We start from the raw sequence: 23785 nt of genomic DNA on the forward strand, positions 1-23785 counted from the left end.
ACAAATAATGTCTGTTAATCATTAAGATGTTATTTCAAAAATGCAACTTATTTTCATTTCCAAAAAGCACAGGGATAATGTTATATTGTTTAAATGTCCTTTGACAGCTTTAGCAGAGTGTTTTTTGGTTGCACTGCATGGCTTGCAGGATCTTAGTTCCCCAACCAGGGATTGAAACCCCAGCCACAGCAGTGAAAGCACTGAGTCCTAACCACTGGACCCCCAGGGAATTCCCTAGCACAGTCTTTTTTGTGTGGAACTTTCTATAGGTCATTGAAATTGCTCCTCTCTGCTTGCAGAGAAATCCATGCTACAAAAATACCTTGTCCCAGCTTATGATTATTAAATGAGATAGACTTAAAAGATAACAGTGTGTGACTGGATGATTTGAATTGTGTTTGCCCTGGTCCTAGCCTCTTTGCATATTGCACACCAGCTGGGTGATAGCTTTTCCTGAAAACCTTGTCAACTTGTCCTTGTACACTGTGGCAGGTTGTGTTCATGGAAGTCAAAGTAATGTAAATCTAATTTGATTTTCTTCACAGAAACAAAATAGTATATTGAGGATTATATTCCTGGACTGATGCTTGACTTTTTTATTTAATAGAAATGACCATAACCACCATTTATAATCAACTATTTAATCAACTGGAAATGATTAATCTGAATGCTGCTCAGGATAAAATGGTCTGAAGTATATGTAAATCAGTTAAGGCATCACAATAGCCAGTTGCATTAAATTATGTTTAACGAGTTAGTGTCAGTGGACTATACAAAGTTCTTATTGTCACAGTAACTGTCTTGTTTTTACTGAAACTAAGCAGAAGTTTCAAAAATGCACTTTATGCAAAGTCAAGCAATTCATAAAAGATTTCTTTGGATAACTGTTGACAAGAATGTTTGAGTAGAGTTTGGGGGAATCTTGGAGTTAATAACTTTTTGAAAAGTTGAATTGAGATTTTCTTTTTGCTTTGCTTATTGTAAATTCCCGAAGGAAATGGCAACCCACTCCAGTATTCTTGCCTGGAGAATCCTGTGGCTGGAGGACCCTGGTGGGCTGCCGTCTGTGGGGTCACACAGAGTCAGATATGACTGAAGCTACCTAGCATGTAGCAGACACGGATTTTGGAGAACAGGTCATTGGTCTCTCTTTATTTGAGTTGCTATCAGGGAAGGCTTTAGTGAGGAAGTGACAGTTGAGAGATCTGAAAGATGGTTACCAGAAGATAAACTGGAGAGGGAGGAGTATTCTAGTGGAGGGAAGCTATAGAGTAGAAGCCCTGGGGCAAGAAGGTGCGTGGAGCTCACAAGGGTTGGAAAGAAGACCAGAGTGAACAGGGAGGAGAGACCTGATTCTGTGCAAGACCTTGCAGGTCAGAAGAAGGATTTTAGTTTTCAGTTTTAATGTCAGTGGGAGACTTATTAAAGCAAGGATTAGAGAAACAATATGATCAGGTTTGTGTTGTATGTGGTTGTTGTGTGGTCATGGCTGGGTCAGCTCTCAGAATAGTCTGCAGTTGTCATTCTTGGCACTTAGCTGATTTGATACATATTTGATCAGTGTCTTGTCTCCTACTACACTCTCAGCTCCACGAAGGCAAGGACTGTTTCTGTTTACTTATCACCCTATCTCCAGTGTCTTGCACACAGTAAGGACTTAATAAATACTAGTTGAATGCATGCATCAACCATATCAAGCCTTGTGACCTGTTTTAAGGCAAGTGTGTTAACTTTTTTTTTGAGATGAACTTTACATTGCATAAAATTAACCATGTTAAAGTGAATCAATCAGTGGAATTCAGTACATTCACATGTTGTGAAACTATCAACTCTGTCGTGGTCCATGACACTTTCATCACTCCAAGGGAAGCTCTATACCCATTAAGTAGTTACTCCCTGTCTCCACTTCCTCCCCAGCTCCTGGGAACCATCATCCCCTTTCTGTTTAATAGATTTACCTATTCTGAATATTTAATATAAATGAAATTCTATAGTATGTGACCTTTTGTATCTAGCTTCTCATTTAACAGAATGTTTTGTTATAGGTTTTCCCATGTTGTAGCATGTATTAGTACTTCACTTTTTTATGGCTGAATAATATTCCACAGTATTCCATTTTGTGGACATTTGGGTTGTTTCCTCCTTTTGGCTATGTTAATAATGCTGCTCTGAATATTAATACACAAGTTTTTGTTTGAACCCCAGCTTCCAGTTCTTTTGGATGTATAAGTAGGAATAAAATTGCTGACTCATATGGTAATTACTTGCTTAGTTTTCTGATAAACCATCAAAATGTTTTCCACCAATGCTGAGGTATTTTACATTCCTACCACTATGGAGATTCCATTTTCTTTACATTCTCAACACTCTTTATTTTCCATATCTGTTTTAAACTCTAGCCATTCAAGAAGCACTTTATCTTTTAAATGCATGAATGAACTGCCCCTTATTTGCAGTGAATATCTCATTCTTTGATACTTCATCATTTTGTTACTCAACATTATGAAAAATTGTAGTGAGGCTCAAAGGTACACTGGACTGAATTGGATTCTAAATCCATAAAATCTATTTCCAGTGTTACTCTGGTACATTGCCTTCTAAGAAAGGTTTGCAAGTATTAGGAGAATCCCATCTTTTCCTCTTACCTCTGTTTTTAAGATAGAAGATGAAGTCTAAAGGACTAATCTGACATTTAAACAAATGTCTTCCTTTTAAATATACGCGTTGCTTAAAAGCTCTTCTTTGGAGATGTCTTAAGATCAAGAGCAGTATGGGAGCTTCCCAGGTGGCACAGTGGTAAAGAATCTGCCTGTCAATGCAGGAAACGCATGGAATGCAGATTTGATCCCTGGGTCCGGAAGATCCCCTGGAGAAGGATATGACAACCCACTCCAGTATTCTTGCCTGGAGAATCCCATGGACAGAGGAGCCTGGTGAGTTACAGTCCATGGGGTCTCAAAAGGTCAGACATAACTGAAGCGACTTTGCATACTGAGAATGATGAGGAAGCCGCATGCTCTCTTATAGCAGAATGCTCTCATCACAGCTAATTTTCTTTTGGCCTGACACATTTGTACTTGTCCCCTTTTACTTTTCATTTTCCTTTGTTGCTCATTTATTTTAAGCTTAGCTCTTCTTCCCAGAGAGTAGATGTACCTGCTTGCTTTTAGTCTGGGACAGAACTGTAGCTCATGGCTCAAAACAGAATAGGGCTGTAAGCATAATATGTTGGAATACTCAGATTATTCCTACCCATTCATAGTCATCAGTCCACCATAAATTGGCTCTCATTAATAATGCTTAGTTAATATTTGCATTTTTTTGCAAATACACTTTAATTGCCAGCCTTTGAGGGCCGCCTCCATTCTTTCAGGTTCTGCCATTTTTCTGCCCTTAACTAATGCTGTAATTATTTTCTGATTGTCAACATTTAGAAAGTTTTATATCATATCTGAGTTCACAGAGTAAGAATGAGCTCAAATATATTAACATATTTGCATACACACATGCTTTTAATGAAAACGTGAATTAGAGTGAAATTCATCACAATCAGGAGAATGGAGTCTTTGCGAACATTTAATTATCCAGTACTGGTCATGACTAATCTGCTTGTGTTCCACTCACTCAGTCGCTTAATGCTGTGACTGCTGTGCTGTTTCATGATTTAGCTCAAAGCATTTTTCCTGTTCAAAGCTTGCCAGGTACTTTTAATGTTGGCTGTAAATTCTTATAATTGTTCTAGATACCCCCTATGTGTATTTTGGAAATATCCCATTGCTATTTTCAATCATACATTTGAATAGAATTTCAAACTATTATTTGTCCTATCTGGTAAAAAATCAAGGAAAAAAAACTGGTTTAGAGGTGTGTGTGACCTTTGGTGTGAGTAGTGTTTGTTTTTAGGAAGTCATACATTTAGAATGTGTCTGGTTTAATAAAAATTCTTTCAAGTGGTTTTAAATCTGTGTGCATGTGTTTCATTTTATAGCAAAATCCTTTTGTACAAGTAAAACTTGTAATTCTAAGTGGTTCATTATTTTTTTAGATTGCACTTATCGCAGTTAATCCTAACCTGTTTTAACATGAAGTGGTTTGTACCTTGGGTGCCAGGACATAAATTTCATTCCATTTTATCAGAGGAAAGTGATTCTCTTGGGTAACAGGTACATTTGAGAAGGCATTCATTTTTTCACATCTAAATGTTACCATTAAATAAATTGGCACTGTGGTGCTTTAAATGAGTATCCTTAGAGCCCCAAAGAGCCAATGTACCTTCTAGTGTACTGAAATTAGCACCCTGAAGCTTTGCCCTGATGTTTGTAATTTTTCATAATGTTTCTTTTATTTCTCCTTTCTTGTCTACTTTGAAGCCTACAAATAAATTTCATCCTGAATACATTATCTCATGTATATTGGCTTATATACATTATCTTCTCATGTATATTGGCTTATATATTATTCTTTATCCTCTAACAGGTCATCTCTCCCACTCCCTTCAACAGTTGGTTTTTTTGTTTGTTTGTTTTTGGATTTTTGGTCCAGGCTGAAACAAGTGGTGAATAATACAGCAACCAAAACCACATTTCAAATTTTATTGCTAGAAAGGTTTGACTTCCAATTCCCCTGCAGCCTTTCAGATCAGATTATTTAGTCAAGCTCTCCCCAAGTTACCACTAAAGAAACCTATTCTAGGACTTCCCCTGAGACACAAACACATCAGTCTGTGGTAGAAGGCAATTAAAACTAAGATCTCTTGGTTTCTTGCTTCTCATAATTAAGCCTTAGAAGCAAAAGCACACACCTGGGATCACGGGTGAAATTGTCACAAATTCAGCAATTATCTCGCCTTATACCTTTGGATACTTTGCCAGTATAGCTGATCGTGATGAGGTAACAAATACAGTAGAGTAGCATTGCCCAAACCATGTTTTACAGAATCCAGTGTCATTGGATCTTCCTTGGGGGATGGTGGCAGAGTTCTATGGGAAGTGCTGACTGACACAAAGATAGAGGCTTCTTTACTATAAGACTTTTTAAAGCGTTTATTGTGTAAATATTTGTTGTGAACAGCCAGGAGGAGGGGTTACAGGAGTAACTTTCCACCTTCTGGAAGGAACCTCATTCTTAACTTATTCCATGTAATGCAGTTTGTGAAACATTGAATGGAGTTTTCTGATGTTCTTGGTAATCCATCCTTGTGTGGCATTCCTACTTGGCAGTACCAAAAGGCCAAATATTAAAATTTTGCAAACCAAATCAATGTTACTACACACAATAACTAATAGATATTGTATATGTTCTTCTTTCTGTGCTTCAGTACTCTGAAGGTTATACATTATACTTCAAACATATTGCTGATTTTTAATGTCTCTTTTCAGCATGTTTTAAGAATAATTACAAATAGATCACCTGTTATGTTTATAGCAGCACCCAGTGTTTATACTGTACACCAGTTACTAATCCAAAACCTTGGAAGAGAAGTGAAATTTAGAGACAATGTAAATAATTCCAGTGTGTGTGTTCCAGTGTCTGGGTATGTGTGTACATGGGTGGGGTGCGTGCTCAGTTGCATCAGACTCTTGGTGGCGCCATGAACTGTAGCCCTCCAGGCTCCTCTGTCCCTGGGATTCTCCAGGCAAGAGTACTCGAGCGGCTTTGCCATTTCCTTCAGGGGAATCTTCCCAACCCAAGGGTCGAACCTACATCTCCTGCATTGGCAAGTGGATTCTTTACCACTGAGCCACCTAGGGAGCCAAATAATTCTAGTATAGTTCCCAAATGACCATGTGCTTTGCCAACAAACAGAAAAATAAATTCTTAATTGTACTCCCATGGTGTCAGATGATCTGTTTCAAAGGACTAATGGTCTGTGTTGTGGACAGCAGCCTCAGGGGACTTTTTGAGTGGCCCTCCCATGCTTCTAGATACAACATTTGTCAGCCTCCCTGGCCCACTCTGGTCCTCTTCATAAATGGTGTTTTCAACACCAGGAGCTTGCTCTCAGTCGATAGACCGTAACTCAACCTGCCTTCTTGAATAAGAGTAGCATCAGAATTGGGTATGCCTCTTCTGTAGAGCCAGAAACTTCCTTGCTTTAAATCAAATACATATACTTGAATTGTGTGAGACCGTTGCCTGGTTCTGTGCTAGCAGTTCCTAGAGCTTTAATATTCACATAATTGGATAATATCAGCAAGCACCATCCTTTTTTCACCTGGATAGCCTTTCAAGTCCTTTAAAGTGATCTCTGGGTGTTTTGTTAATGCTACTATAGGCAGTCATTTAAGTTTCATTACCTTTTTTTTTTAACTGTTAAATTAAAGCTCGGTTTTTCCCAGGTATCACACTTTACTGCTTCTCCTGTAAAAGCCTTCACCTCTAGGGAGGATGCCTTTTTCAAGAACAGATTTTTCTTTAGGATATTGTAATTTGAGCCAAGAAGTGGGCCACGATGTCCTTGAATGGAAGGGTAGAAAATGGTCACTGAAGAAGTGGTGACCTTGTATAAGGCCCCTCCCACTTTGTTTTCTTTGGTTATTCAACTCGGTGATGCTCCACAATGGAAACTTGTTTTTTACCTACCTCTTTTGTTGGAGATTTTTTTTTTTAAAGCTATAGCCTGGATGTGATATTTAAACTAATTATAACTTGGACATTTTTTTCTAGCTAGTTTGCTTTGTGTGTGATATTTAACAATGCCCCAGGGTTGGGGAGAGGAATGTACTCATTGGTTTCAGTGGACATGCTCCAGCATATATTTGAACTGCTAGACCTTTCTAGGAAACTTATTATCACTTTTATAATAACAATCTGTTACTAAAATGGGAGATAAAACTCTGTTCAGGACATCAGACACCTCTTTTGCAATATGTTTTTTGTTCTAGCCAAAGTTTATCTCTTCTTATGCTGTGATAAGAATTCTTCTCTGGTGACCTAGAAAGACTTTTGGCTGAGAATTTGTCTCTTGTATTTTTCACCCTAATAGCCAGTGGGTCTTTCCCTTGCCGTTGTTACATATTACTGTTTGCTTCTGAGATAAAATTTTCCTACGAGATGTTTAAAAAGTGGGGAAAGGAATTCCCTGGTGGCCCAGTGGTTAAGACTCCACGCTTCCACTGCAGGGGACACAGGTTTCATCCCTGGGTGGGGAACTAAGATCCTGTATGCTGCAGGGCCAAAGGGAAAAAAATTAAATGCAAAGTAGAAAATCTTCCAGCTCTAAGGGATTTTGCTACAAAAACCATCTGCTTGAGTATTATATTTATTTTGGTATGCATTTTTTGACACTTCAGTGTACACTATGACCAATACTCTCTTACAGTTGGGGGACTTCTTGTATCACCGTGAATACCTAGGTTATATCTCTTCCTTTTATACTATATACCTGCTTAGAACTAAAAGTTCAGTTGAATTTTCCTTAGAAGTTTGATTTTTAGCCTCACTTCTTACATTGGTCCATTGGTTACATTGGTCTAACCAGGCATGGGTTAGAAAAGAACTTACAAGATGAGGAGAAAATGCTGTGTAGTGTAAAATACTAATATTTTAAAGTAATGATGCTTTAAAATCAAAAGTTACAAAGGCAAATCAAGACTTCAGATAAAAGTAACAAAAAAGATGTCAAATGACCTGATAATAGAGGCCAGGCCACCAGAGCACCCCTTCAAAGTCTTAAAGGAACAAACCAAGTCTTCTAGTACCTCCTTCAGATGTACACAAACTTGCCAGCCCCAATTGGCCATCTTCCCAAATTCTGGGAAACTTTACAAAAATCACAGGGGTTGGTACAAGTAGTGTGATAATTTGCAGTGTTCTCTCTGTGACTTACCTGCCATTGTGTTAGCAAATTTCTGGGTGTCGGTATGCAGAGGGTCCCACCTTCCTCTCCTGCCTCTGAGGTTTGTGATCTATATTTTATTCTGTTCCCTTTCAGCCTGGTTGGGCTTTGAGGTCCTGGGGCCTTCTTTAGACTTGCTTTCTATTTGCCTGTGTATTTTTACCCATTTCCTGAGGGTGATGGTAAATGTGTGGCTGGCATGTCTGTCAGCCTTACTGTTTCTCCAATCCTTAGAAGTTGTGTACCTCCCTGTTGATTAGTAACATCTGGTTAAGTATTGGGAATGCATGGTGGTGTGTAGATATGTGTAGTGAAAATGAAAAGTCACTTCTGAGGCCTTGTAGATGTGTCCAGTTCATCTCGAGTTAAGTTTGCCTTAGGAGAGATGCTGTTACCAAAAAAAGTGGAGTTCCTGAGCCCCAGCTTGAATTTTGTCTCAGGTTACCTTCTATAAATGGAAGAATCTCTGAATTATTTTTTAAAAAATTCCTGTTAGACTCCTGAATCACTAAAGGCTTATAGCACTTTCAATCTGTCGACTCTAATAGCTACCCTGTGAGAAACTTGCTGCATTTCTTCTTCAGAGCCCCATTTCTGTAGCACTGAGGTCCTTGGGGTGAGGCATGGTGGGGAAGAGGATCACAGAGGGAACACTTAGAATTAATTGTTCCCGGTGAAATTAAACTGCTCAGTGGATCACATTTAGATAATGAAAGCTTTACCCTGAGCTTCCAAACCCAAGTCCTCACGGTCACTGCTTTTTCCTAAGCTTTGTACTTGCTGATTGAAGTGTTTTTGTGGCGCTTAATATCATTTTCCTATAGGAGTTTCTATTCGATTAAATGTGCTGCCATTGGGTAATGCCTGCCTAGAGATTACCTGCACACCTAGGGATGTACTTTGGATATTCACTTGTGTTTTGCTCAGGTGTTTGAGAGTATTGATTAATATAACCATAATTAAGCTTTAAAGGCAAGAAGACAAAATGCTCTGGCTCAATCTTGCTTCACTTCCTCTAACAAAGGAGAGACAGCTTCATCACTTAAGAAGATGCAGGAAAAGCAAAATCAGAAAAGTGCAATTTTTAAGACTCGTTTTAGAGTTATGACTGTAAATTAGGCATGAAGGCTATTCTTGGCTTGTTATAATGGGATGGGCTTAGAAGCCTTAGCAATATGACCACTGTAGAAATCTTAACCAGGAAGCTTAATACGCCGGAAATGTTGCCTGGCACTGGAGTGCTTCTAACCTTATGCAGAACTTCTGCCCTTAGTGGGCTTCCCTCATAGCTCAGCTGGTAAAAAAAAAATCCGCCTGCAATGCAGGAGACCCCTGTTCAATTCCCGGATTGGGAAGATCCCCTGGAGAAGGGATAGGCTACCCACTCCAGTATTCTTGACTTCCCTTGTGGCTCAGCTGGTAAAGAATCGGTCTGCAGTCTGGGAGACTTGGGTTTGACTCCTGGGTTGGGAAGATCCCTTGGAGAAGGGAAAGGCCACCCACATCCAGTATTCTGTCCTGGAGAATTCCATGAACTATTCAGTCCATGGGGTCACAAAGAGTCAGACACTACTGAGCGACTTTCACTTTCACTTTTCCAACTTTAGTATAGAAATGCTGAAATTTTTATGAAATGCTCTGTCTTTCATGAATTTGGCCTTTTAAAGACTGATTATACTGTTCAAAAACACTAGAGCTTCAGAGAAAAAAAATAGCTTTGGGGGTGGAATGTGGAGAATAGTTTAAAATTATTGCCAAGTGTTCAGATTATTAATAAGGATTTTTTGTTCAGTTTAGAGTAAATATAGTAGTCCTTCAATGTCTGCAGGGGATTGATTTCAGGACCCTCAGATGCTTGAGTCCTGTAAAATGGCATAGTATTTGCATGTAAGCTACATATGTCTCCCATATAATTTAAATCATCTCTAGATTATTTACAATACCTAGTACAATGTAAATGCTATGTAAATAGTTTTTAGGTGCGTGACAAATTCAAGTTTTGCTTTTTGGAATTTCTGGATCTTCCCCCACTCATGAAATATTTTCAGTCTGATGTTGCTGGAATCCACAGACGTGGAACCCACCGATAAGGAAAGCTGTCCTCTTGCTTTAGTAACTCACAGAGAGCAGTTTGATGATCAATAAAAGTAGTGCTGTGATTGTTGGAGATTACATTATTGATTATTTGCTGATAACCCGAGTAGCTTTGCATGTTTTCAGGGCCTGTAATTTTCATTATCAGTGATCTGAATGATCGATGGGTAGTAGATGAGTATTGACGAAGAATCTCATTTTGTGAGCAGCTTAAAATGTTTGGAAGGGTTACTACTTGATGGTTATTTGCATTTTTTGTCTTTTGAAAAGCTAATTATTTAAATTATTTTGATTGCTTTAGAAGTATAGCATTATGCCTGGTGTACTAAAAACTTGTAGGATGTTGATGAAGGTCAGTCATTAATTCAAAGAGTGAGGTTCTGTAGCAGTAATTCTCAGTCCTGACTGCAAATTAGAACTGTCACTTGGGGAGCTTCTAGAAAAATTAAATTAAAAAACCCAGCCATTGGTATTATGTTTAAAGCCAATGTGTGGCCAGACTTAAGAACCACTGATCTATGATTAAGGGATAAATTCAAGTCTGCCAATATGTGGAATGGATGGAGAGGTGAGCTGTGTTTTAGAAACTGTGCTAGCTTTCATGATGACAGTCTTGAGTTCTCTGTTTTCCCTCAGTTCTTATTGAGTCACTGGTCTAGAGACAATCAAGAAACAAATTATACTTCCAGCAGCTTTTTTTTGTTTATGACTAGCAAAGGCATAGGATTTTAAGATTGTACTAGTTGAATAACAGTACCTTTTTACTCTCAGTTTTTGTTGTTGTTGTTTTTTAAGATTTATTTATCTATTTTATTTTTTGCTCTGCATGGACTTTTCTCTAGTTGTGGTGAGGGGAGGCTCCTCTCTAGTTGCAGTGCGTGGGCTTCTCATTGCAGTGGCTTCTCTTGTTGCAGAGCACAGGCTCTAGGGTTAGAGTTAAGTAGTTGAGATGTGTGGGCTCAGTAGTTATGGTGCATGGGCCTAGTTGCTCTGCAGAATGTGGGATCTTCATGGACCAGGAATCAAACCTGTGTGCCCTGCATTGGCAGGCAGTTTCTCAACCACTGGACCATCAGGAAAGCCCTACTCTGATGTTTATTGAGAGACTATGTCTTGAATAAATTATTGGAGTTTTTTTTGTTTTTTGTTTTTTTTAAAAACAGGATTTAGTTTATAATTCAGGAGTACAAAAGGGTGATTTTTAGCATGAATAAGAAAATTAAATTAACTTCTGTGTTAATTCATACACTATAAATATACTTTTAAATATTTTCCACTCTTTTAATTGTAGTGTGTATGATATGTCATTAAAATAGAATTGGTGCCAACTCATTTCAATTTTAATAAATGCCATTCCTAAGGACATTTGCATGGGAAGCACTTCAACACAGGATGGACTCCTAATGAATTAAAATTCATTACGAAGTGGCAGGAATCATACACTCCCACTCTAGACTACATTGTGTGCCATCCAAACAGGATTTTTTTTTATAATTCCTATTTAGAGTTTCTCTCCCTTGGCTAAGGCACCTACATTATTCAAAATTACAGGAGCTAAAACCACTGCTTTAACACTACATTGGCAGAAGTGGAAAATTACAATGAATTTACACATATAGTCAGTTTTGCCATTTTTATGTGAACCAAGCAACATTACAGAGTTGAAACAAATTCTACCAGAAATTGCGGGTTCATCAGATTTTTAGGTTGACAAACATGGAAAAGTCATCTATTTCACCCCACCCCAGACCCAGTCCTCAGGCAGCTCCAAACTCCAACCTGCCAGACCTGAGGAGACTTTGCCCTTTTTTGAAAAATCCTCAGGAGCATACATTCTACAACTTTTCTCAGGCTCCTATTTCCTCATCTAACAATGGTCATTGTCTGGATCTCCCACCCCCTCTCTCCCTCCCCAAACCTGCACAGCAATTTCAATCCATTTTCTCCTATTTAATGGAGATAGAGGTCACTTGAAAGAAATCAGAGGTGAAGTATGAGGGAAGCTCTTAGTAAAACTATAAATGCTATTTGCATAGCATTCATAAAATTCATAAAAAGATCACGTGCCTGAAAAATTGCTTTATGCTTGTACCTTCCTGTTGTACTTTGGAAAGTTATCTGCCACAGAAGAAAGTCGAAGACAATTCAGAATTGGGATAGTGCTACTTCAGTTTGGTTTTAGGTTAATCTGTGGCTACTGTTAACTGAGGAAAACAATCCGTAGTGGCAGTGCAGGAAACATCCCGCTTCACTGGTCTACCTCTTTCCTCTTCCCCCTTTTCATTTGTTGAATGATCTGAGAACTGGCATGAAAGGTGGTTCTTGCTCTATAGCCACTTCTTGTGTGAAAAACTAGATAGCCATGTGACTATTAAATGAAAGAATTTAAATTGTATTGTGTGTATGGACTTGACAATTTCTGGTCTGTTGTAGAGACTACAGTGGGACTGTAACTTGCAACAGAAAGCTAGGGGAGGGGAACAGAGTAAACTATACCTTTAAAAAGGTGAATTTACTTTTTGCAAAATGGATATTATGGGAAATGTAGTGCTCTTCTGTGTTCAGACCCTGTATATTACAGTTGCAAATAAAGTCAGTCCCTAAATCAAAATGTATATAGTTACCATTCAGGTAAAGATATTGTTTACTGGTTTCCAGGAGCTGTTTGAAAATTTACGTGTTAATCACTGACCCTTAGCATGCGAAGGACCTTGTACAGTCAGTTGTTCTAATGCCCTGTCTTGGGGCAGGCGGGTGAATAGCAGTTGTAGAGCATTGATGACTTTGTGACTTTTTCCAGATTGCCGTAGATTGAATTCCCACAAGCTCCCTTTTAGCCCATGCTGCTGCTAAGCTGCTAAGTCGCTTCAGTCGTGTCCGACTCTGTGTGACGCCATAGACGGCAGCCCACCAGGCTCCCCCGTCCCTGGGATTCTCCAGGCAAGAATACTGCCCATACCAGGGTGTACTTCCAGTAGTTATCATTTATATACAGCCTAAATCTCTCCTACTTCAATTTATCTCAGTTACTTTTCCAGTGATTCCCTATCGATTTTGGAGGCCAGACCCCACTAGATAATTACTTAATAAACTTCAAATGAAAATGGTGAAGCAAGAGGTCTTACCATATTTTAGGGTAATTTTTTTTTCAATCAGAAAAATTATTTTCCCTCTATCTGTTTGAGGTACAGAAATTCAGACTGGAATACACCAAAACATAGACATTTGGAGAACTTTGCAACCTCTAAGTAGTCTTGCTTAAAATGATTATTTCAGGGGTAGAGAGTTATATCTTTGACCTTTAAATAGATCACTGAACATAAATCTTTGTGGCTATATACTTTAAAACATTTTAGGTTGTGGAATTAATGCTTCTTTTTTAAAAAAATAAGGAAATAAAGAAGTGGATATTGGTTTCTATCATACTTCCTTTGACTTAAATAAATGGTTGTCTCAAACATGTTAAAACAGTGCCATCACAAGAGACTATTCCATTTAGAAACATGGTAATGACGATCCTATATGCAGGGCAGCAAAACAGACACAGATATAAAGTACAGACCTGCAGACTCTGGGAGAAGGCGAGGGTGGGATGATTTGAGAGAATAGCATTGAAACACGTACGTTACTATATGTAAAATAGATGACCGGTACAAATTCAATACATGAAGCAGGGCACCCAAACCCAGTACTCTGGGACAACCCAGAGGGATAGGGTGGGGAGGGAGGTAGGAGGAGGGTTCAGGATGGGGGGACATATGTGCACCTGTGGCTGATTCACGTTGGTTGATGTATGGCAAAACCCATCACGATATTGTAAAGTAGTTATCCTCCAATTAAATAGATTAATTAAAAAACTTAAAAAAGAGAACTATTCTAGATTTATATAAGGAAGTATATTATCCTGATTTAAGATGAGAAAACAGAGTGAAGCCTCAATGAAATAAAACTGTGAGGTAAAAATGGACCTGAATCTTGTAGCTTCTAGATTCAGTGAATCTACTTTTTAAAAATACAGAATGGGCATTAGAGTTATATTGTGTGAAATGGGACTTTTTGGCAATAAGTTCTGAGAGATCACAAAAGAATATCTTTCCTTGAAAAGCCGAAGAATTGCAACTTTTCTTTCTAGAAATAGTTGATCACTCCATTAATAGAGGTAGCCATTCTATATTCCTGTGAAGCAATTATTTTCAGTTTATAAGAATTTTGCATTCTGCTTTCTGCTGTCTGATAATGAAATTTACAAGGTTGTCTTCAACGCTTCTTGTGTAATAAATTAAATATTCCCAATCTGACCTTTTCTAAATTAGTGTTTGCTGTGACAGTGATGGTTAGATCCTGTAGATGAAAGAAAATGCTTGGCAGGAAAAATACTCTTTCTGTAGGATACTTCAATTTAAACATTTAGAATTGCAATGCTGGCCTCAGAGCAGTTGGCCTAAACAAAACTTTTACTAACAGTGGAGTTTGAATTTCCTAACAAGGTTTCTACTCTCCCTACTATTCTCTCTCTAGACAATAGCCAAAGATGCTTAGACACTTAGATAAGAATTCTGTGTTCGGTAGAAGCATGGAGAAATGTGATGAAAAACTGATCTGTTTTCCTCTTTCTTTTGGTCAGTGTGCTGGAGAAGAGAAGCGAGTTGGTACGCGCACAGTATTTGTTGGCAATCATCCAGTTTCAGAAACTGAAGCATACATTGCACAAAAATTTTGTGATAATAGAATAATCTCATCTAAGGTAAGTTGTTTAACTCAATAGATGTTCATATAGTAAGCCAAATAATACTTATTTTTATTTATGCTGTAAGCTGAGACATTTATATATGCATTCCTGAATGTGCGTTTGTACCAATCATAGACCAACTGTAGTAGTTACTCCACCAAAAGTTTCTTTAAAAGCATCACTTTGTCTCATTATAGCTGAAAGAGTGTTTCCTTGCTCTCCATTATGATTCACCATGCCTGTTGATTATATGTATGACTTTAAGCCTTAAAGTGTGCTTAAAGTGGAATTATTTACTTGCCCAAAGCTTCCTGAATTGCCCTTGTGTGGATGGACTGGGTTGTAAATAATTTACATTCTTCCAGAGGGTGTTATCTTAGAGTGACATTTGTATCTCTTTCTGTTCCATTGCAGAGCTTCTCAAGTACACTCCTGGGTCCTAAAGGGTACATTCTGTTCTGTGCACTGCTTGAACAGTTAAGGGTTCAATCACCATGACTGTGTTACCATTTGAATAATCATCTTACTTTATTTAGCATTGTGTAATGCTAAAAGAAGTGGCCTGAAGACCTGTTTAAATCCTGGTCTGATCATTTACTAGCTGTGTGACTTTGGGCAAATTAATCTCTCAGTCTGAATGTCCTCATTAGTGAAATGGAGCTTATGTTCCATACAAGAAAGCATTATTTATAACTCAGTACCCAGTAGTCATCAATCTACAAGTATTAGTTTGCTAATCTTTCCCCTTGACTGAGGAGGTTAGGTGCTAGGTGCTAGATTGCTGGCACCATCTAGAGACTGCTGTGTCTTCTAGTATGGTACAGATCTTGATAATTTTCCTCGCTTCTTCATGCAGCATGATAAGGTAGACCTCAAATGTTGGTGAATATTGGTTCATTGCATGTTGACAGACACCGAGGATCTGAAACACAAAGTTATACCCTTCCTTTGCAAATGTAACATTTTAATTTTCAAACATGTGATTTCTGTTTGGGTAGTGATATAATGCAGATAGATTGTACTTAGCTGGGAGAGTAGCATGTAAAATATGGACAGAATGATTGAAAACTGTGTTACCTAATGAGCAGATCCATTGGACTATAGAACACTCTGAGTTTAAATGTCTGTTTCCTGTTAATCTTTAACCTTGTGGCAGAAATTTATTGTCAGCTAGAAGTTTCTGTACCTGTGCCCAAGATAGTGAATAGTTCTTTCACCGAAAATTGTGACTCACCCTTAGTATTCAAGAAAACAGTCAGTAGTAGTCCTTTGGCTCAGAATCATGGACTTAATATAGAACTGAAACATCCTAAGAGATCCTCTTGTTCAACTCCGACTTTACAGATGGAGAAAGCAAACCCAGAGAACTTAAGTTAGTCATGGTCATGAAGCAAAGTTAGTGATAAGCCAGGAACAGAACTGCTTTATAAGATATAGTGGCTCTGAATAAAGAGCTGTTTTCATATCAGTGTGCTATTCGGGCTCCTCCCTCAGTTTTCTCTCCTTTACTTTTAGGGAATTATTTTTTCCCATACTGCTTAATGTGGAAAATGATAAAGTGACACACTGATAGTCAAGCGACTTTTCACTGAGCTAGTGAAAATCTACTTGTTGTAATATACCATGTATTTTTGCATATTAAAGGGACATATAAAACTCAGTTAATTCTCAACTGTTTTTGTGTTTCATAGAATATTTTTCATATTTTAACTTTAGTTTTGCCAGTAGTCAAAACAATGCAATAGGATGTTTTTTAAATAATAAGGAATTCATGGGCAAATACAAACTGGTTCTAAACATACTTGCATATACAGTATGTATGTATGTGTTTTAGAAACCACAGTAGTGAATGCGTCTACATTGATAGACTAACACGTCTTTTTCTTTGTAGATATTTTATTTTTACAGTTTGTCTAGTTAACTGCTTATTAACTGATCTGTTTTTCATAATAGCTATAGAGCAGAAAAAAAGGAATGGACAGTATACTGACTTCACAAAAAGAATGAAATTTTAGTACAATAAATAGTTATAAGGGAACAGCATATAGTGTATTGGTAAAGAGCTTCACCCTTATAAACAGGAGATCTGTGTTTGAAGTTAAAGTTATATAACCTTCCTATGTCCCCATTTTCTTATCAGTAAAATGGGGCTATTAACTACTTATCTCACAGGATTGTGATGCGGATAAAGTAATTCACAGAAACCATTGAAGCACTGTGCTTGGCATGCAATAACAATTCAGTAGATGGTAACTGCTATTGTTATTTATATTTTTGTGATTATTATTATTACTGCAGTCCTGAGCAGTAGTACTGATTTCCTCAGTCTCCTGTGTTTCAAATATGCTAAAAAGAAGCCTTCAGGTCCAGTTTGGAGAGAAAAATGTTCCATAATTTGACTTTCTCTTCCTCACATTGCCCTTTGGCTGATGATGGTATTTGCACCAGAATCTTTTAATTGAAGAAATGTACAACACTTTTAATTGAAGAAATGTACAACATTTGTAGCAAGTGTTGATTTCCTTTCTAAACCATTCGATAATAAAAATAACTTTCTCAGTTGGCTGCCTTTTGTTTGTTTACAGATGCCATCAGTAATGTAATATCACTGGGAATAAGTCCTGTTAATACAGGAACACTGAAAATAACACTTTGATAAAAATTTAAGTTTTATTAACATAAAATTAGCATCCTTTTCTTCTTTTGGGATGCACAAATACTTTGTTTAGAAAAACTTGTTCTCTTTGGCCTTCCTATTTTAGTGCACTGAGCAGGGACCTTTGGAAATCACTAGAATTTTGTAACTGGTACAAAACTTGGAAATCCCCTTCTGCAGCAAAAGAAACTAGATCTTTAAGATCTTAGGTTCCATCATTTTTCTCTATTCTACTTTTTTTTTTTTTTTTTTTTTCATTTAAAACTTCTGAGCCTCATCTTGAAGGCCCTTCAGTGGGATAAGAATCAGGGAGCTCCTCCTAAGTCTTTGAAGCTATGCCCAAGGTTAAACTTAACTTCTCCTATGTGAAAGAATGTATTAAAGTTTCAAGACTAAAATTACACTAGCATTTTCTCTCATTTTAAAAATCAAAAGCATCAGTAGAATTTCTTAGACATGTCTTTGCATTTTATCAAACTCCCTGAAGGTGCCTTTTAAGCTAAAGTTACTAAATCCTAATGTAGTACTGTCTTGGTAACTCCTTTTGCCATTCTGAATTTATGGTAGAAAGAGTGATACTTTGAAAAAGCAGAAAGTTCTGCTTAACATTGGTAATGAAAATGAAAGAAGGCTGCTGTGATGCTCAAAATTGGATTTACTGCCTACATCAAGGAGAGTTGATAATCACATGGTACAGTCATTTAGCAAAGTGAACAGTTATTCAACCTAGAGCTTTGCTTATTTACAACTAATCTTCAAGTACAGTTATTTTTGTTACATCGCATTCAAATGCCAGTAGTAAGAAAAGTCAGTGCTCCTTCACAACTGGTTGTTGATTTTGCCACTTTACATAATTAACTACTTCATTTTAGCTGGTATCCCTTTTCTCATGATACACAGAAATATTAGAACAAGTTATTTGGAGCTTTAGCTTTCCCATCAGCATTTTAAAGGCTAAATTGGAAAATTTTGGACTTTGGGTAAAAACAAGTAGTGTTCTAAAGTTTCCTTTTGTTTAAAATTTTCAGTTTAATAGACTCTCAAAACTGAGATTCCCTTCATACTCTCTACTTTAAATTAGGAAAGTTATTTATCAAAGTTACAAGGTTTTGATTTCAAATTAAATTAGATGATAGGTGTGTGAGGGTGGGGACCCACAGTTGTTTCAGTCAAAGGCCACAGTTGTGTACCAGTTGTTTAATTCACTCTAGGGAAAATGAAAATGCATTGCACATACTTGGGAAGTTGGCATTTTTCTGAAGAAACTTTTGAAGAAAATAAAAGTGAAGTCTCTCAGTCTTGTCCGACTCTTTGAGACCCCATGGACTGTAGCCTACCAGGCTCCTCTGCCTGTGGGATTTTCCAGGCGAGGGCACTGGAGTGGGTTGCCATTTCCTTCTCCAGGGGATCTTCCTGACCCAGGGATTAAACCCAGGCCTCCCTCATTGCGTGCAGACGCTTTACCGTCTGAGCCACCAAGAAACTTTTAAAACGTGTTCTAGATGTCAGGGTTGCTTTTTTAGTTTAGGCTTGCATGTTAAGATAGTATAGAAGATCCACTTACTGACTTCTCTGAGCAAGAACTGACTTTTGACCCAAAAAATGTCCATTTTCAACATCATGTATGAAACAAATGCTCTAAACATTTTCTTCCTGTGAGTTAACATTATTTTTGGTTTGTGGCAACTAAGTCTGAGAGTTCACATTTTAGGTAAACAAGTCAATTTGAATAACTTGGTATATGCAGCTTTCATTTCATTTCAGTTTTAATTAGAACACTATTTAAAAGTAGGCTTCTCTTAGTCTGCATTGAAATAATGTATGCTATATTGCATTTGTATTATAACAGAGACAAGAAGCTTAATTTACTTTTTAGTTAGAGCAGTGGAGGAAATGGCCAAAACACAAGTTTAGTTCAACATTTCTTGTATACCTTCTACATGCTGAACACTGTTCTAGGCATGGAAGGGAAGGGAGCTTATGTTTATATGTTCTCTGACCTCTTAGTAGTTCATGATCTGATATAGGAAAGAAGAGGGCATGTAGTAATAGTTGCCTATCAAGAGACTGACCAGAGTTCCTCAAGGAAGCAGTTCATTTAGGAAGTTAAAACAGAGGGACACAGTGGGGGCCTAGAAACAACAACAAAAATGTTCCCTTCGACATGTTCACACCCCACAGAGGACTCTCACAGTCCCAATGTTTGTTTGTTTAATTTAAAACCCTTTACTTAAGGAACAGAAGGTCAACAAGCCAGAAGCTCAGCTGTTAGCCTGTTGGAGTTTAGTTTGTTGTTTTAGAAAACTGACCTTCAGTCATCGGGAGTTAAGTGCTCATCTGAACTAGGGCAGCTTCAGAGTGACTGGACCTGTGGTTTTGATCCCTTTTCTTTTTGGTCACAAGCTGCCTTGGGAATCTGAAAACTGTGGACTCTCTTCTCCTAAGTGATACACATCCACACACAAGTTGAATGGGCTTCCCTGAGGCACTTCTATGAACCCTGGGAGAAGAACCTTCTAGGTGGGCTGTTGGTTGTAATGCAGTTGCTTCACTGAATATATTTGCCTCCATTCATCTTTCTATTCTTGGGTTTCCCTGAACCTTGGGCCTATACACCTTTTAAAGGGAGGTTAGTAGTAAAGCCCCATCTATTGTATCATGCTCTGCAACTTTGGCTTTTTCGGTCACCTTACCTAATAAATATTTTCTCACAAATGGAGACCGTGCAAGTATAAACTTAGATCTTTAGGTTAAGAAACATTTTTTTCTTTCTGGTTTCTGGTCTTTATTAAGACATCTAGAAAATCCAACTTTGGATGATTTTAAAATGCCCTGGTCCTTGAGCTTAACGTACCAGTGAGAAAGTCTTTGTGATTTGACAGCTGGCCCAAGAGTTTTCTCCTCCTGCCTGTGTACAATTTAGCATTGAAACCTTTACCCACTACCTGTTATCAAAGTACAAGGTTGGTATGTTGTTGATTAAAATGTAAGCTGTCTATGATCTAAGGTTATATGTATACCAAGGCTGTCATGGAGGTGGGAAACAGTGATAGGGACAGAATTTTATCTGTGATGATGATAAACTTTCCAAAGCTTAGCACAGCCAGAAAAATTAATTTAATTAGTTCATTCATTCATCCAACTAATTTATTGAGTGTCTACTTTATGTTAGGCACTGTGCTAGGAGTTGGAGAAAAATAATAAAAAGACTAGATGAATAGTCTTCCCTTTTAGATCTCAGTGCCTCTTGAGGGAGAGACTTTAATTAAAATATGCACACATATAATTATTCACTGAAACGCGTGATCCCAGTGAAGTATAGGGTGATATGAGAGCAGATAACAGGGAACCTAATATAGATTGGGCCAGGGAAAGCAAAGCTGAAGGACAGATGGCCCAGTTAGAATGCTCCAAGTGAAAACCTGACTCTTGCAGAGTGTTTTATGCTATACGTCTAAGCACACACTTATTTGTCTGTGAGGTTTGGGTTTTAACATGCTTTCAAAGTATTGTGATAATCTGGAATCTTTTTCAAGTTTCCTTTCTAATAATCTTTTTTTTTCCCTCCCATATAGTATACACTTTGGAATTTCCTCCCAAAGAATCTGTTTGAACAGTTTAGAAGAATTGCAAATTTTTATTTTCTTATAATTTTTCTTATACAGGTAAGAGCTCCATTAGAAACTTCATTTCTTCAAGCAGATTTTCAGTCCATTTCTAACCTTGAAATGCCCTGTGATTAAAAAGTTGTTCATGGCTTATTATAATAACACTTTTTAAAGTACTAATATATTTTAAGCTGTACTCAATTTTATATTTGAGACTTTGTTACTTTTTTTAAACTTTCATGGATTTCATATCTTTGTTCATCTTAGACAAACATGCATTGTGTACTTTTATATATAGTGGTATGTATGAAAATTGAAAATAGTTCAAGTTAATAGTTTCACTTTGTTAAGCACCTGTTTCAGTTTAATTGAAAATTTATCACTTATCTTCTTGATTACCAGTTTTGATTTTCCTCATTTATTTACTTTAAGGATGAAATCCTTGTACATTGGTTTGCTTCTCAGTGTTCCTACTAATGTTTTGTGTTTTAAATTTTAGACATTTTAAATTTCATTTTCCATCTTTCAGTCTATAAGCTATTAAAATCTTTCCCTTGCCAGAATTACCCTTTGAAAATTTTACTACATTAAAGGTATTTTTTTTCTCATTTCATTGTTTTAAAGCAAAGCAAAAACATCCCAATAAAATTGCTCAAATGCCTTGCTGATCTTAAGTGCTTCTGTTTATCCACTTTGAGTAAATAGTACTATAATTCAATTTAGCCCTGCAAGTTAAAACCAGTCTGGGTTGTGATATGGGGAAGAACCAATTTCAGTCATGAATGATGGGACATTTGAGGCGGAGCTCCTCTAGATCAATGGTGAGATGTCTTATAGAACAGCATAGAATAAATAAACTGTGTAGAAGATTATGCACACAATCATTCCACTTGGCATGCAGCACACTTCAGTTCAGTTCAGCAAGCACCTGTGTGCCAGGCAGTGGTCCAGATAACAAAGATTTTAGCAGGTACAGTGAAGATCAAGATTGCCTTTTCTACCCAAAAGGAATTTTACGTTATAGCCAAAAAAGACAATCATGTATTCACTCAATTTAATGTGGTAAATGTCATAAAACTAGTATGAGCAAAATTCTGTGCGGACACAGTGGAAGTTATGATTTTTCTTCCTACCCAAGAGAAGCTTGAGAAGACTTCAAAGAATAGGTGACTTTAAGACTTGAAAGATTAGAGAGCTTATGTGGTGAGGAATCCAGACTGATATCTCAGTGTGTGCAAGAAGGCACAGAGCTATGTAAAAGGAGAGTGACCCCATGATCCTCTTTGCCTCAAATTTAGTTCTCTTTCAGGATTTCCTATTTCAATGAATGACAACATCCACCTAGCCATGTTAATCAGATACTTGGGAGACATTTTTAACCACCACTTACAAGAAATTCCTTACCAGTGTTGCTTCCTAAATGTCTCTGGAACTTCTTTTTTTATTTGCTGCTACCACCTTTGTCCAAGCCATCATCTCTTACCTGGATAAGTGTACTAGCCTCCTAAATGGACTCCCTCCCTCCACTTTTGTTCCCTTCCATTCCATTTTCCACAAAGCAATGAGAATGACCTTTTGGAATGTGGTTCTGTTCACGTGACCTCTCCTTGCCTAAAAGCTTCAATTATTTCCCACTGTTTGTGAGATAAAGAATGAACTTTATCTGGAGAGCCCTGCTAGGTCTGGCCCCGTTTCCCCTCCAGCCTCTTCTCACACCACGTGCTCTTTTGCTGCTGGCTTCCTTTATTTTCTCACATGCCCTCCTCCCATAGAGACTTTCAATATGTGCCTCACTGCGCCTAGGATGCCCTCCCTTCCATCTAGTTAACTTCTATATACTCTTCAAATCTAACTTGTTTTAATGTCTGGTTTTCACTGTAAGTTGCCAGCTCTTATGAGGGCAGGAACTTTTCTCCATCTTGTTTAAAATAAAGCAGCATCTCTAGACCCTGGCTGATAATAGCACAAAGGCTGACAGAATGGTACTCAACAGAGTACCATTGAATGGATATATTTCAGTCTAGGGGTTAGTCCAAGCTGGCATGAAAACTAAGCCTAAATTTAGAACTATTTTCTTAAACTAACGGCTAGGTGGATTGCTTTTGTTTTAAGGAAAGTTAGCATTCATGCTGCTACTGGGATATGTTTTGTTTACATTTTTGTCTGAAATGTTTGTAGCATGTAAGTACTGCATATTAATGGTGGCTTTTCATTTTACTCTCAATTTACTTTCTTTACTTAGGTAACAGTAGACACACCAACTAGCCCAATTACCAGTGGACTTCCACTTTTCTTCGTTATAACTGTTACAGCCATCAAGCAGGTAAATTTCTAATTTACAATTATGCTTGCATTTCAGTCCTGTCTGACATGAGAGTTTATATTTTGTTCTTATTGAAAACCCATTAAAATGGTTATAAGACACATCTTTAATTTCTTTGCTCCTTTATTACTATTTTTTGGAGGGAGGAATGTAACCCTAAAAGGAGAGTAGGTAGAAGGTACACCTCACTCAGGGAGTGGGAGGTAAATTTGTAATGTGCATTGCATTTTTTAATGTGTTGTATCTGTCTGAAAAATTCCCATTCTTGTGGACTTTTTAAATTGCACCTATAGCAGAGAACTCAAGAGTGTGTGTGTGTGTGTGTGTGCGTGTGTGTGTGCGCACGTGCGCTAAGTCACTTCAGTCACGTCCAACTCTTTTGACCCCATGGACTGTAGCCAGCCAGGCTCCTCTGTCCCTGGGATTCTCCAGGCAAGAGTACTGGAATGGGTTGCCATTTCCTTCTCTGAACTCAAGAGTATAAATACTTTAATTCTGTTGTCTTTCCTGATGCTGCTGAAGAGGTGTTTTGACAAAT

At 37.6% G+C, this 23785-nt stretch overlaps 1 protein-coding gene across 16 annotated transcripts in view; it reads left to right on the top strand.

Annotated features, from left to right (window-relative positions):
* Positions 1 to 23785, top strand: part of ATP11C (ATPase phospholipid transporting 11C (ATP11C blood group)) — a 169397-nt gene that overhangs the window by 60415 nt on the left and 85197 nt on the right. For 13 of the 16 annotated variants that reach the window (XR_015158413.1, XR_015158412.1, XR_015158414.1 and 10 more), the window contains 3 exons: positions 14556 to 14675; positions 20892 to 20981; positions 23167 to 23247. Coding sequence is in view for 9 of the 16 variants with exons in the window: in XM_086386516.1 (XP_086242642.1) it covers positions 14556 to 14675; positions 20892 to 20981; positions 23167 to 23247 (291 nt within the window). In the remaining 7 variants the exon portion in view is untranslated. Of the gene's footprint in view, positions 1 to 2821; positions 2934 to 14555; positions 14676 to 20891; positions 20982 to 23166; positions 23248 to 23785 lie in introns of all 16 variants that reach the window. The other 3 variants (XM_086386524.1, XM_086386527.1, XM_086386528.1) reach the window with 1 other exon arrangement.

The sequence above is a fragment of the Bos grunniens genome, chromosome X, assembly GCF_055505025.1.
Source record: "Bos grunniens cultivar Pamir isolate PY7600 chromosome X, Bosgru_T2T1.0, whole genome shotgun sequence".
Classification (NCBI taxonomy): Eukaryota; Metazoa; Chordata; class Mammalia; order Artiodactyla; family Bovidae; genus Bos; species Bos grunniens.